This window comes from Felis catus, chromosome B1 (assembly GCF_018350175.1).
Source record: "Felis catus isolate Fca126 chromosome B1, F.catus_Fca126_mat1.0, whole genome shotgun sequence".
Lineage (NCBI taxonomy): Eukaryota > Metazoa > Chordata > Mammalia > Carnivora > Felidae > Felis > Felis catus.
Window position 1 is genome coordinate 203,245,732 of NC_058371.1, and position 12,862 is coordinate 203,258,593.

The 12,862-nt window shown below is 43.7% G+C and overlaps 1 protein-coding gene across 15 annotated transcripts in view; it reads right to left on the minus strand.

Moving 5' to 3' along the window:
* Positions 1-12,862, minus strand: part of GRK4 (G protein-coupled receptor kinase 4) — a 96,380-nt gene that overhangs the window by 60,940 nt on the left and 22,578 nt on the right. For 11 of the 15 annotated variants that reach the window (XM_023253501.2, XM_045056930.1, XM_023253497.2 and 8 more), the window contains exon 2: positions 5,566-5,661. The exons of the other annotated variants lie outside the window; for them this stretch is intronic. In XM_023253501.2, the coding sequence (XP_023109269.1) occupies positions 5,566-5,661 (96 nt within the window). The remainder of the gene's footprint in view (positions 1-5,565; positions 5,662-12,862) is intronic. 15 annotated transcript variants of the gene reach the window in all.

Sequence of the window (12,862 nt, forward strand, 5' to 3'; positions counted from 1 at the left end):
TTAACCTTACCCCAAACACTGATACTGTTTTGAGAACAAGGCACTAATATTTAGTCAAAGTATCTAGAGGGATATAAAACAAAAGTGATGGGAGTGCCAGGGTGACTCAGTTGGTTAAGTGTCCAATTCTTGATCTCAGCTCAGTTCTTGATTTCATGGTCGTGAGTTCAAGTCCCACAATGGGCTCCACTCTGGGCACAAAGCCTACTTAAGACAAACAAACAAACACACACACACACAAATGTTATGTTCAAAATAGGCTAATTTAAAAATTGAGAAAATCAGTTGTTCTGAACCTGAAATAAACGTTATGTTCAGGTACTCTTTTTTTTTTAAACGTTTTTAAACGTTATTTTTGAGACAGAGAGAGACAGAGCATGAACAGGGGAGGGGCAGAGAGAGAAGGAGACACAGAATCTGAAACGGGCTCCAGGCTCTGAGCTGTCAGCACAGAGCCCGATGTGGGGCTCGAACTCACGGAGTGTGAGATCATGACCTGAGCCGAAGTCAGACACTTAACTGACTGAGCCACCCAGGCGCCCCTCAGGTACTCTTAAAGTGGACCTAAAGCTGAAGAATTAAATAAAATTTGTGAAAAATAAGCAAGCCATAACAAATTCCTCAATTAACAGGTTTGTTAATGCCGAGTAATTAGTGGAATCTAAATCCGACTTTGGATCGCTGAATTTGCATATAGAAAAGGATACGCAAGGATGTAGATATTTTGGTTGCCAGTGCATAATCGCTTGTTTCAACAAACAACAGTTTTGCAGAGGAAGGTGCTGCAAAGCCGACGGCCAGAGTTCAACATGTGCGGTGGGAGACCCCTGTGGGACATCCCGGGTTTAAGCACTGCTCCATAAGGACACCCCGGGGAGCTCAGTCAGTTAAGCCTCCGGCTCTTGACCTCAGCTCAGGTCATGCTCTCAAGGTTTGTGGGATCGAGACCCAAGTGGGGCTTCGTGGAGACTGCTTAGGATTCTGTCTCTCCCTCACTCTCTGACCCTTCCCTGCTCTCTCTCCCTCTAACCTCTCCCCCGCTCATGTGCACACGGGCTCACTCTCGCTCTCTCTCAAAATAAATAAACATAAGAAAAAAAAAAAAAGTTTTGTTTTGTTTTAAAAAGAACTGCTCCAGGGCCCAGATGTGGGGAAGAGAGCGACACAGGAGGAGGAAGCCACCGCAGTGGGTCAGGAGGGAATAGCCTGGCAGGGAAGACAACGTTAATCTGGTTTATCTGGTAAAGCCAAACAGCTGAAGTTTACGGGGGTGGGGGCGTAACTGTGGGTACATAGTTCAGATTGTTTTGCATTTTATATTTATATCATCCTTAGACGCTAAAAATACTCGATTAGAGATGGATTCCATTCAAACTTTCCAAATTCATTTCTTGATTACCCTTAATTTCATCCGGAACTCTGTTAGATAGGAGTCCTTACTTGTAAAGGAAGCTACCTAAATGGCTCTACAAGTCTTAATTCAGGTTCGGCAGGAAGAACATAAGATCCTAAAGCTCAGATACTGTATAAGTTTCTATCCTAACTATAAAATCTCTGAGGCAATGATCACATGATGCAAGCCACATTTGCTGAAAGATCTTTCAAAACATAAACACAGGGTAAGAGCCCCTTGGATGTTTCTGGAAGGAAGCGGGGCAAAATCAAGGAGCATGAGGAGGTCTAGGACAAGGCCGGGTCACGTGACACGCGCCTCGCTCCGTCTGGAAAATGACACTGCCGCCCTCTGCCCACAGCGCTGGGTAAGGGCAGGGACTGGGGGGACTCCGCACACACACCTGGCTGAACAGGCTGTCCATCAATGGGAGTCTGATTCTGGGGACAGGCCGGTCCTGCAGCGTGGTGAGCAGGCAGCAGGGACGTTCAGACTGGACAGCACTGATGTGGGCACCTCACGGGGAAAGGTCTAATTTTACCCAGTCCAATCGTCTTAGGTTGGCTCAGGTACATTAGCAAAAACGATGCATGGCTCCAAAAGACCTTAATTCCAGTCTTCCCCTTGTATTTGGGTGGTGGGAACATAGGTGATTATTTAGTCAATAAAGTCCTTTTTCTATTTCAAAATATTTCATCACACAATTTTCTCCATCCTGCAGTAATTCAATATTTTCACACTGATGACATTAACAGCAGAACCCTAGAGAAATGACAGCAACATCACAAAACCCGTGGGAAGTAATATAATCAGGGAATTAAAAAAAAAAAATGTTTCTCTAAACCAGTCGAAAACAAACCTGGCATTTAAATAATCACAAAAACTGTAAATCTATTTCCTTTTACCTTATCTGGCTCACAGTTCTATTCATGATTTCACTCTTCCATGCATTAGATTTCACATGTTACTAAAATCAAACACCATAAACCACAGAGATGTGCCACGAAATATGTGTCAGAAGCAGCAGCCACCCTCTTTCCGTCTTCCCGTCAGAAGCCCTGGTCCTGCAGGAACCGGAAGGTCCAGCTTCTTCTTTTGACCCCTCAGAGGCTGCACGGTGAACCATCTACTGTCCCGGCCATGGGTGAGCAGACGCCCCACAGGGAGTTCAGGCCACAGAGAGGGGAAGAGCCCTGCCGTGGTAGACAGGGACAGGGAGGGCCAGCACCGGAGACTTCCAGGTCGGAGCCCTCAGGGCACCAGAGTCAAAGTCCGCTCCCGGAGAGGCACTCTCCCATGGGCAGCGTAGGGAGGGGAGCCAGCCACATGAGACACTGGGGTCTCTAAGTGCACCAAATTCTGAGGCAAGGATGAGCCACTTACCAAAGGCTCTCTTGCTTACTTTCAAAGTGATCCTCCTTCAGTAAAAACACTAACTCTACGTTTTATAGCTCATGGATTCTCTACAAGCCACCAATTTAGAACAACCAAAGGATAAACATTAGAAAGACCCAGCATGCGCCTACTACTGCACTAAATCAAACACACACGTAAACTAATAAAATAAACGAAGAGCTGCATACAAAGTAGAGGGTATCTGAGTGGAAACATCGTTTTATTCAGTGAGAAAGTCGGCTTGGACATCTTCCCTGAAGCAACTGCACTAACGTCACCAATTCACCCATTCCTTCATTCATTCACTTCACAAAACTGTGGGTGAAACAGAGACCTTGACCTTGGGATAAGTCCAGTGGCCGCTTGACCTCTCCGCTGACATGCCCACCAACCTGGGGCCACCCTGGCCCCCAGTTCTCTGGACCCATCCGCTCCCCAGACTGCGCACAGAACCCCCCTGGCTGTTCCTCCTTGGTCTGCTTTGCCCGAGCCACACCAGGATGTGAGGTCCTCTGAACCTGGTCAAGGGCCCTTTCTCCTCTTCCTGTCTCTAGGGAGAGCTTATCCACTCCCAGTCATGACTGCTAAACGCCATTGAGACACAGATCTCTCCCAGACCCAAACTCTTCCGATCTCTAAACATGAATGTGCTCCTTCCGTCCAAACAGAGCTCCTCACACCACGGACCCGATCTCAGTGGGTGGACCAGACGTGGAAGCCACCCTTAGCACCTCTACCCTTCCTACCTCCACATGTAAATCCAACTGATTCTACTTCCTAAACATCTCTCATGGCCATCCAATTTGGTCCCCTCCTTCCCATGCCAAGCTGCCATCATTTCTTGCTCACACAAGGGCGACGGTCTCTCCCATGGCCTTCCTGCCTCTCTATCTACCCTGTCAATTACATGCCTCACCCTGAAGCCCCAGATGCCCTCCAGAGACGTGCGTCTACTTACATCATCCCTCCGCTGGAACTCTGACAGCGCCACCTTTCTAATGAGATGAATGTCTTTACCAGGCCTACAAGCCCTGCCTCGCTCCTCCCCTCTCCTCCAGTGCCACTTTCCTTCTCCACCTCTCTGCTCTGGTACGACTGGCCTTTCCGATGTCCCTGGGAATTGCCACGCTCCGTCTCACTTTGGGGCCCTTGTACTTACCCAGCAGGTGACAACTTTTCCTTCAGAGGGCTTACTGCAATTTGTAATTATGCTTATTTCTGCAATGATTTATTTCATAACTATCTCTGCCAAGAGGTCAGAAGTCATGTCTGCTTCTTAGCCACTGTTATTGGTGGCACCATTCCCAGTGCTTGGTACATAGAAGCAAATAAATGCTGACATTTAAAAGTTAACTAATGGAGTGGTACACCTTAGGCTCATACAATGTTATATGTAAATTATATCTCAATAAAAATAAAATTAATTTTTAAAAAAATGAAAATAAAAATTAATTTTAAATATAAAATATAAATAATAAATATAAAATAAAAATAAAAATTAACTTTTAAAAGCATGAAATGGCGGGGGGGAAGGTTAACTAATGGGATATTTAATCTCATTTACTTCATTCTATGTACTAAAAACTACCCCCAAAGAATCAGAAGTATACAGAGGTAATTTATATGCAGATATACATGGATATATTTCTATGATCCTATGAATATATTCAATAGCATAAATAACCCCAAAGTAAAGCTTATAATATCTTAATTATAATGCATGCGTCAAATAATGGAATCAATCTTTGTATTAATCACTTGGGGCTACATGCAGAGAAAAATTACTATTAACACTAGGGATCAAGTATCAGTTGACCCAAAGAAGCATGGCCAATAATCACACAAAAAGATGCTCGACATCATTCGTCATTAGTGAAATGCAAATCACACCGGCTAGGCTAACTATAATGAAAATAGCGTTGGCAAGGATGTGGAGAAACTGGAACTCTCGTATATTGCTGGTGGGAATGTAAAATGTGCAGCTGCCTTTGGAAAACAGTTTGCCAGTTCCTCAAAAGGTTAAGAAAAAGTTAAGCTGAGAGTTACCTTCTGTAATAGGCTGAATAACAGCCTTCCCAAGGTATCAGGTCCTCATCCCTATAAATATGACCTTATTTGAAGGAAAAAAAAAAAAAGAGAGAGCCTTTGCAAATATGATTAAGTCAAGGATCTTGAGATGGACGACTGTCCTGATTATCTGAGTGGGCCCTAAATGCAAACACGTGTATCCTTACAAGTGCCCAGAAATAAACATTCACCTTCACAGTCAGTTGATTTTGATAAAGGTACTAAGACAGTTCAATATTCATTCAATGAATGGTTCTGGAACAACGGGATATCCAATGCAAGAAAATGAAACTGGATCCCTTAAAAATGGCTAAAATGGTCATTTTAATGTGTACTCTACCACGAACACAAACACTTGTACATCAATGTTTCTAGCAGCATTATTCATAAGACAAAAAAAAAAAAAAAGGAAGCAACTCCTCTATCAACTGATGAATGGATAAACAAGAAGTCATATAACCATACGGTGAAATGTTACTTGCCAAGAAAAAGGAATTAAGTACTGATTCATGCTACCACATGGATGAACCTTGAAAACATTGTGTTCACTTCCAGGGAGATGATTAGTTGGGTCATGGGGAGAGGAAATTTTACTATATTACTCTTCTGTCCTATATAGAACAATGTGCACATATTACTTCTTAAAAGAATAACACCTAACGAATGGTACAGTGCCCGACGTGGGCCCCAGACTGGCACTATTTACTCACCAATGGAACATCTAAGCTCGCTGCACTGGCTGACAGGGGGCAGCTTCAGCATTTCCCTCCATTTTTTACTACGACCTCTTTTTTTGCCATATCCTCCTAAATTGGGGGAAAAAAGTATTTTTTTAATGATCAGAAATATCCAATATCTGTTTGAGTAGTTCGGTACCCATCGGGAGTGAAAATACAGTCTTAAAACAATTGGTCTTATCTAGAAGTCAGCTTGACAGAGTATAAAAATCCCAAGGGATACAATTAGTCACCGGCTCTATCATTTAGAAACTGTGTGACCTTGACCTTCTATAAGTAACTCTGCTGAGCCTCGGCTTCCAAATTTGTAAACCGGACGTAACATATCATACATGGCTGCATACCTAGTATGAATCAAACACCTGCAAAGTACAGGAAATACAATCCCACCCTTCCATTCTAGTGCGGGAGGTTTTAAAAAAACAACCAAAAAGCAGTTAATGATAAGTGATTAAAATGTTAGCCAATCACACAGTGCTAAGTGGTATGAAACAAAATCAAGCAAGGTGAAGGTGAGATCAGAGAAGGCCTCTCAAGAGGGTCAAGCTTAGGCAGAGGCGTGAAGGATGTGAGGGAGTGAGTCTCTGGAAGATCTGGACGAAGAGTGTCCCCTAGAGAGACAAGAATGGTGGGAAAAGCTCTCAGGTCGTGTTTTTAGCAGATGGCAGGCACACTTGCGGTAAGCGGAGCATAGAAAGGCAAGAGTCTCTATGTTGTTTGTACATCTGAAACTAAGGTAACGTTGTGTGTCAACTATACTCAAATAGAAGAAAATTTTTAATAGATAAGTAAAATAAAAATCTAAAAAGATAATATTTTAGAAAGATCTTTTTAAATAAGCACCTTAAAAAAATTTTTTGGAACGCCTGGGTGACTCAGTGGGTTAAGCATCCTACTTGGGCTCAGGTCATGATCTCATGGTTTGTGAGCTCGCTCTGTGCTGACAGCTCGGAGCCTGGAGCCTGGAGCCTGCTTCGGATTGTGTCTCCCTCTCTCTCTGCCCCTCCCCTGCTCTCTCTCTGTCTGTCTCTCTCTCAAAAATAAACATTAAAAATAAAACCTCAGAGAAATTAGAACCTTCAATTTTAAGCATTCTGAGGAGCTGAAATTTTACCAAATTTCCTCCAAGAGAAAACATCACAGTTTTGGTGAGTGTGATTGGAAAGAATAGGGAAAGCCATGTTCCGGGAAGTGACGAGCTCGGCCTTGACCGCCGTGAGCAGAGAACTGAGAGAAAGCCACCTGGAGGACAGCGGCCTGGGTGAGCTCAGGAGAGAAGGCCTGGCTAGAGACGCGGGTTCGACGGCAGTCTGCCAAACAGATACTGGTTGGACACGCAGGGGCTTCTTCCGTGGCCTTTTTGCTCCTCCTCTTACCACCCCTCCACCACCCCATTTCAACTGGGATCGGACTCCAGACTTGTATCGCGACTGTAGACTACGCAGAGGTCCCAGAACACCTCAAGGTCAACATGTTCAAATCAGACTCCATTTATCTTCCCCTCGAATTCAACCCTCTTTCCACACACTATGCCTCGAGTGGGCTGCCTACCGTCTACCAGGTGAATGGAGCTGGAAACTGCAGCACTAATTCTCTCTCTGAAGTGCCCCACCCATTTATTCAGAAAGCGTTTGCAGCTGAAGTCCGGTGTGCGAGGCACTGTCCGGGCACCAGGCACACAGTGGAGGGTCAGGTGGCCAGCGCTGCCTCCAGAGGCTCTCCTGTCCCCTACTCTCCTTGCCCACGCTATTAAAAGATCATTAGCCTCTTCTTCTGACTGGCCTTCCTACCTCTGGTCTTCCCTTCCAGACCCTCCTCCATACTGCCTTCCACGGTTACTTTCCTAAAATGCAAGTAACAGCCCCCTCCTGAGTCGAGGGATGAAGCAGAATAGAGCACAGCCCTGCCTACCATCATTCCACAGGCACACCATCCCCGAGCCACACTGTCTACAAAGGTCCCAAAGAAGCAAAAGTAGGTTCCATCCTGGACTGCCACTCTGGGCTTATTACTGTAGGCAAATCTCTACTCAGCTCAGGCAGAACCACCCCCACACAGCCTGCCCCGCCTTCCTAGGGAGATGCAGGGACTCCTGCCTCTCCATACCTTTTGCATCTTGAAAACATCTTCATTAAATCTCGATGGCAGGTTCTAGGTTAGTGGCCTCACTCTCAGTGTATCTCCAGCATTCAAAAAATGATCGAAGGAATAAATAAATGGACCTCCAGGTGCCCAGCACACTACGAGCAGTATACCGCACACAGCAGACACTAAAGGAAAAAGCTGGAGATGCTGACTACAGAGTATGGGTCAGAGGAAGGATGAAACTGCCAAGGTCTAAGAGGAGGAGGAGGAAGTTAGTTTACTGAGTATTTATTATGTGCTGGGCACCTTTCCAGAAGCATCATAAATATATTGACTCATTGAATCATCCCTCGTCCTATGATGAAAACTACTACTATTCGCTTTTCTCAGATAAGGGACCAAAGCAAACGGGTCACATAACTTGTCCAACATGCCACAACCAGTGAGATGTGTGGGTCTGCCCCACTCCAGGAATCCTGTTTAATCATTACTGCTATTAAGAAGAAAAATGGTGTAACAAAGCCTTTTTTTAAAAGTACACAAACATTTAAAATAATTTGCCTTAAACGCATTTACAATTAAATCATGTTGTGAAATGAAAATAATATTAAACCAACATTTCCCAAACGTTGGAAGTGGTTATGGTGACGGCCCTAATACCAGGCAGCCCTTATTAGCACTGACTGTAAGCTAGCCACTCCGCTAGAAGATCCCGGTCTGCTCTCACTAGATCCTCCCATCAACCCTACAAGGTGAGTACTGCTGCTATACAGGTGCAAAGTTGTTTCAATCCTAATTTTATAGGTGAGGAAACTAAGGCACAGGTATGTGAAATAATTGGCCCAAGGCATTATAAGCAGTAAACAGAGAAGCTGGGATTTGAGCCCATGTAATCACACTGGCTGAATGGGGACATCCCCTTTGTCACAATAGCTCAGTTTTTCTATCGGTAATTAGGACCACCAAGGGAAATGCATCCAGTGACCAAGAACTGGACCAAATAGCTCTCTGGCCTACAAATTCTGCTGGATGTTAAGAGGTTTAGGACTTGGTTTTCTACTATGAATACAATAATTATGTTTATAACATATTCTGGGATATTATATACCATCCCCAGTACAAGACACGCCAGAAAATCACAATCATTAATTTAGCGTGTGTTATCCCAATCCATTTGTAAATCTGTGTGTGTGTGTGTGTGTGTGTGTGTGTGTGTGTGTGTGTGTGTATGGCTTTGAACAATATATTGCTTTAGAGGAAGATTCTTTTTTGTTTTGTCTTGTTGTTTTTATTTATTTTTGAGAGAGAGACACACAGACAGAGCACGAGTAGGGGAGGGGTAGACAGCAAGGGAGACACAGAGTCTGAAGCAGGCTCCAGGCTCTGAGCTGTCAGCACAGAGCCCGACGTGGGGCTCAAACCCACAAACCGTAAGATCATGACCTGAGCCTAAGCCAGACGTTTAACCGACTGAGCCACCCAGGCTCCCCTGGAGGAAAATTCTTAACCTGGCATCCACAGGCCGATATCAGGGTGTCCCTGAATTTGGACAGAAAAAAACTCACATTTAGCTTCACTAACTTCTGGCCAAAACTCATCATTTCTGTCAACCACAAATGTAGGCAAGAGTACCACAATATTAGTAGTACCTGTGACTTCATCACCAAGAAAATTCGGATTTTTCTATCATGTTACAGTCGTCAGAAATAACTCAAAATGTCATTTACACTCACACTGCTTTGAAATTACAACATTGGTGCCAGATCGTCCACAAGGGCTCCGGTGACGGGGCCAAGCAACCCCTAGGCAGCTCTGTGCCTGGTCGTTAATCGTTCAGACTCCAAATGGCAGGTCCCAAGCTCTCATGCGGATTGTCTAGTGACTCCCTACAACTGTGTTGATGGACGCACGGAAGCAGCTGTGTCAAAGGCCACCCCACAGCTTCAAAGCCCCACTCGGACTAACCGATGACACCCTTCACACGGACAGATCCTTAAAGGACAAGCCTTTAACTTGCCTAGGTATTGCCTTGCTGCTTAATGCTCGGATAACAAAGCACTTCTTATAACACTAATCCATTAAATTTTACAACTATTTCAATATAATTGACTTCCGTTACGATCATATGTATACTATTTTATTTAGATTAAGAACTCCTACTCTAGAGGTTGCTAAATTAGCAGGAATGGTGTGTTACTGCATACACCACCCTACAACTTTTCCTACACAGCTCAGGCCATTTTGACACAGATTATCCACTTGTCCCAGGTGGGCTCCATGCTCCTCCTACCCCCAGCCCCCAGCCCCCAGCCTCGTGACCTTTGCCTTCCTTGTTTCATGGCCCAAAAAGCTCTTCCTCAGCAAAGCTAGATCCCTCATCTCAGGTCTTTTCTTCTGGCCACCCAATCTGAACTTTCATGTCCTACCCCCACGCCTAACCCTTAGCATCCCCCTTCTCTGCTTTACTGTCTCTTCTTAGCCCTTATCACCGTCCACCATGCAACCTACTTAATGTATGCTATTGAGGACCTGTGTCTTCACAAGATTAGAGACACCTTGAAGAGAGGGGTTTATCTGTGCTATTCACAGTCATAATCCCAACAGCTACATGAGCACCTGGCATAAAATAAGCATTCAGTAAATATTTGGTGAATAAATGAATTTGTTTTAAATACTATATAAATATCCTATTTATCTATTTCCCATTAATAGTCATTTAATGTTCCTGGTTTCCAGTATTACAAATAACGTTACAACAAATATTCTTATAAATGTCTTCTTTACCACCATTTCTGCAGAGTGTAGATCTAGAAGGAGAGTTTTTGACCTGGGACATTGATGAGTACTTTTCACTTGTTCTCTGAAACCGTTGTCAGTTACCATGATTTCTTAAAATACAGCACACACACTGGGTGTAATTCCCTTGCTAGGAGCCACTCGGGGTTGCTTTTCACACGTACTGTTAAGTTTGTAGTCAAAAATAAGACACGTTCTCTTCCTTGAGTTTAAAACAACTTTGGTTAGTCAGAAGAAGAGCTCCATGGAGTGGAGAGGCTGAGACAAAGCCAAATAAACGTAATTCGCTTCCCTCTTAAAATCAGTTGTAACCACAGGGCTCCAGAGTCTTCCATAAGAGTCTTCCCAAACTCTTATCGTACCACAGAGTTGCAGACACAAATGTGATGGTGAGAATCAGGCATTCATGTTGAGCAGGGGGCCTCTCAAAGGTACACTGTGGTCACTGCATTCATCAGGAAGCTACCTGCTGAAGCCGGCAAAGCCACCATCAGCCTGGGTTCTACATGACAACAACAGCACTGCCACCCAGCTGGACCATCTGCCTGGACTCTTGCAGGGCAGAAAGAACTTCTACTAAGTTGGAGATTACACTTGGGATCTATATGTTCCATGAGTTCAGCCTACCCTAAATAATAAGGTGTGCTTTGATGAACAGGACAGCACTAGCATGGGACTTGGAATATTAGAAGATAAAAATGAACATGGCTGGATTTATCTGAAAATAAAATTGTTTATTAACATGCTCACCACTGACTTACGTTTAGTAGCAACATCACTTAGTCAACTCAGAAGACAGTAAGAACCACAAAGTAAAAGGACCTCTGCAAAGCACAAAGTCAACACGCTAAAACTTGCACATTTTATTTACTCATAAAAGAATTTCTTAGGCCCTGATGTCTTCTCTTATTTTATGTACAATTCTTATTATTTGGCTTTGATTTCCTATACCACAACAAATTAGAAACAGAAAGTTACTAAAGAAAAAAAATACTTGTAATAGGTAATTTATAGATAGATCTATGGGACAGCAGCTTGAAAGAATAGCCACAAAACAGCATAAAAAGGAAATGTGGGCATTCAAAGCACAGCATCGAGGCCACCTGGTATGGGGATAAAGAGGCACATGCCACAGGCCTTAGAGCAGCTTTTAACATATGGAGGATCACAATATGCCCTTAAGTTATCCAAAAGAAATTAATTTAGGCTGTATTTAATAAAGGCAGAAAGGGTACACTGTAGAAATGCCAATTTTAAAATGTCAGTGCTCAAGGAAGTAAACCCTAAATGACTCAGACACCTCAGAGGCTAGAATAACATATTTCCTGGTTTCAGAGAGCAAAGGTTTCTATGTATTTCATGAAATAAATGTCTTTCATTGAGCCAAAAGAAAAAAATCCACCAGTCCCTCTCCAAAGCTCTGGTGGCCTATTACCAGAAATACATGCATGAGGCTTCCAAGAAGGAGATTAAAGACATCCTCATCCAGTACAACCAGACCCTGCTGGTGGCCGATCCCCGGGGCTGTGAATCCACAAAGTTTGGCCGTCCTGGTGCCTATGCTCACTACCAGAAAGTTTACCAATAAGCCCATCATGAGGATCAGGGTTCACCTTTATAGTAAGCAATTGTCACAGGACTTAAGGTTTAAAAAAAAAAAAACAGGATGGAAATTCTGACACCTGCTACAACACGGATAAACCTTAAGGGCATTATGCTAAGTGAAATAAGCCAGTCATCAAAGAGGCAAATACTGTAGGATTCCACTTACATGAGGTATTAGTCAAACCATAAGAGACAGAAGCAGAATGGTGGTTGTCAGGGACTGGAGAGAGGGGAGAATGGGGAGTTATCACTGATGGGACAGAGTTTCAATTGGAGAAGATGAAAAGAGTTCCGGAGGTGGATGGTGGGGATGTTTGAATAACAATGTGAATGTTACTTAATACCACTGAACTGTGCACTTAAAAATGGTTAAATGTATTTTACAACAACAAAAGTTTTTTTGAAAAAAAAAATCTACTCAAACATCATAAAGTCGTTTGTTGTTGACTATATCCATGGAATCTATAGCGATGTCCCTCTTTCATTTCTGAGATTAGTAATTTGTGTTTCACCCAAATTGTCCACTTTATAGTCACCCAGAAGTGAAAACAGATATGCAACAGTCCCGAGACACAACAGTCTTGATAAGGGTGTTCAACGTAACTGCTAATCCTGCCGGAAACTCAGCACACAAGCCATCACACTAGAATGACATATCCAGGTCCCAGCTTGCTCCTTTTGGGAGACTCCAGGGCTATTTTTCTTCCTCACTGCACCCAGTGTCAACATTTACCTAACACAACCAAAGCAAGAGTCAGGGACCAAAAACCCTACTGGGCCTACC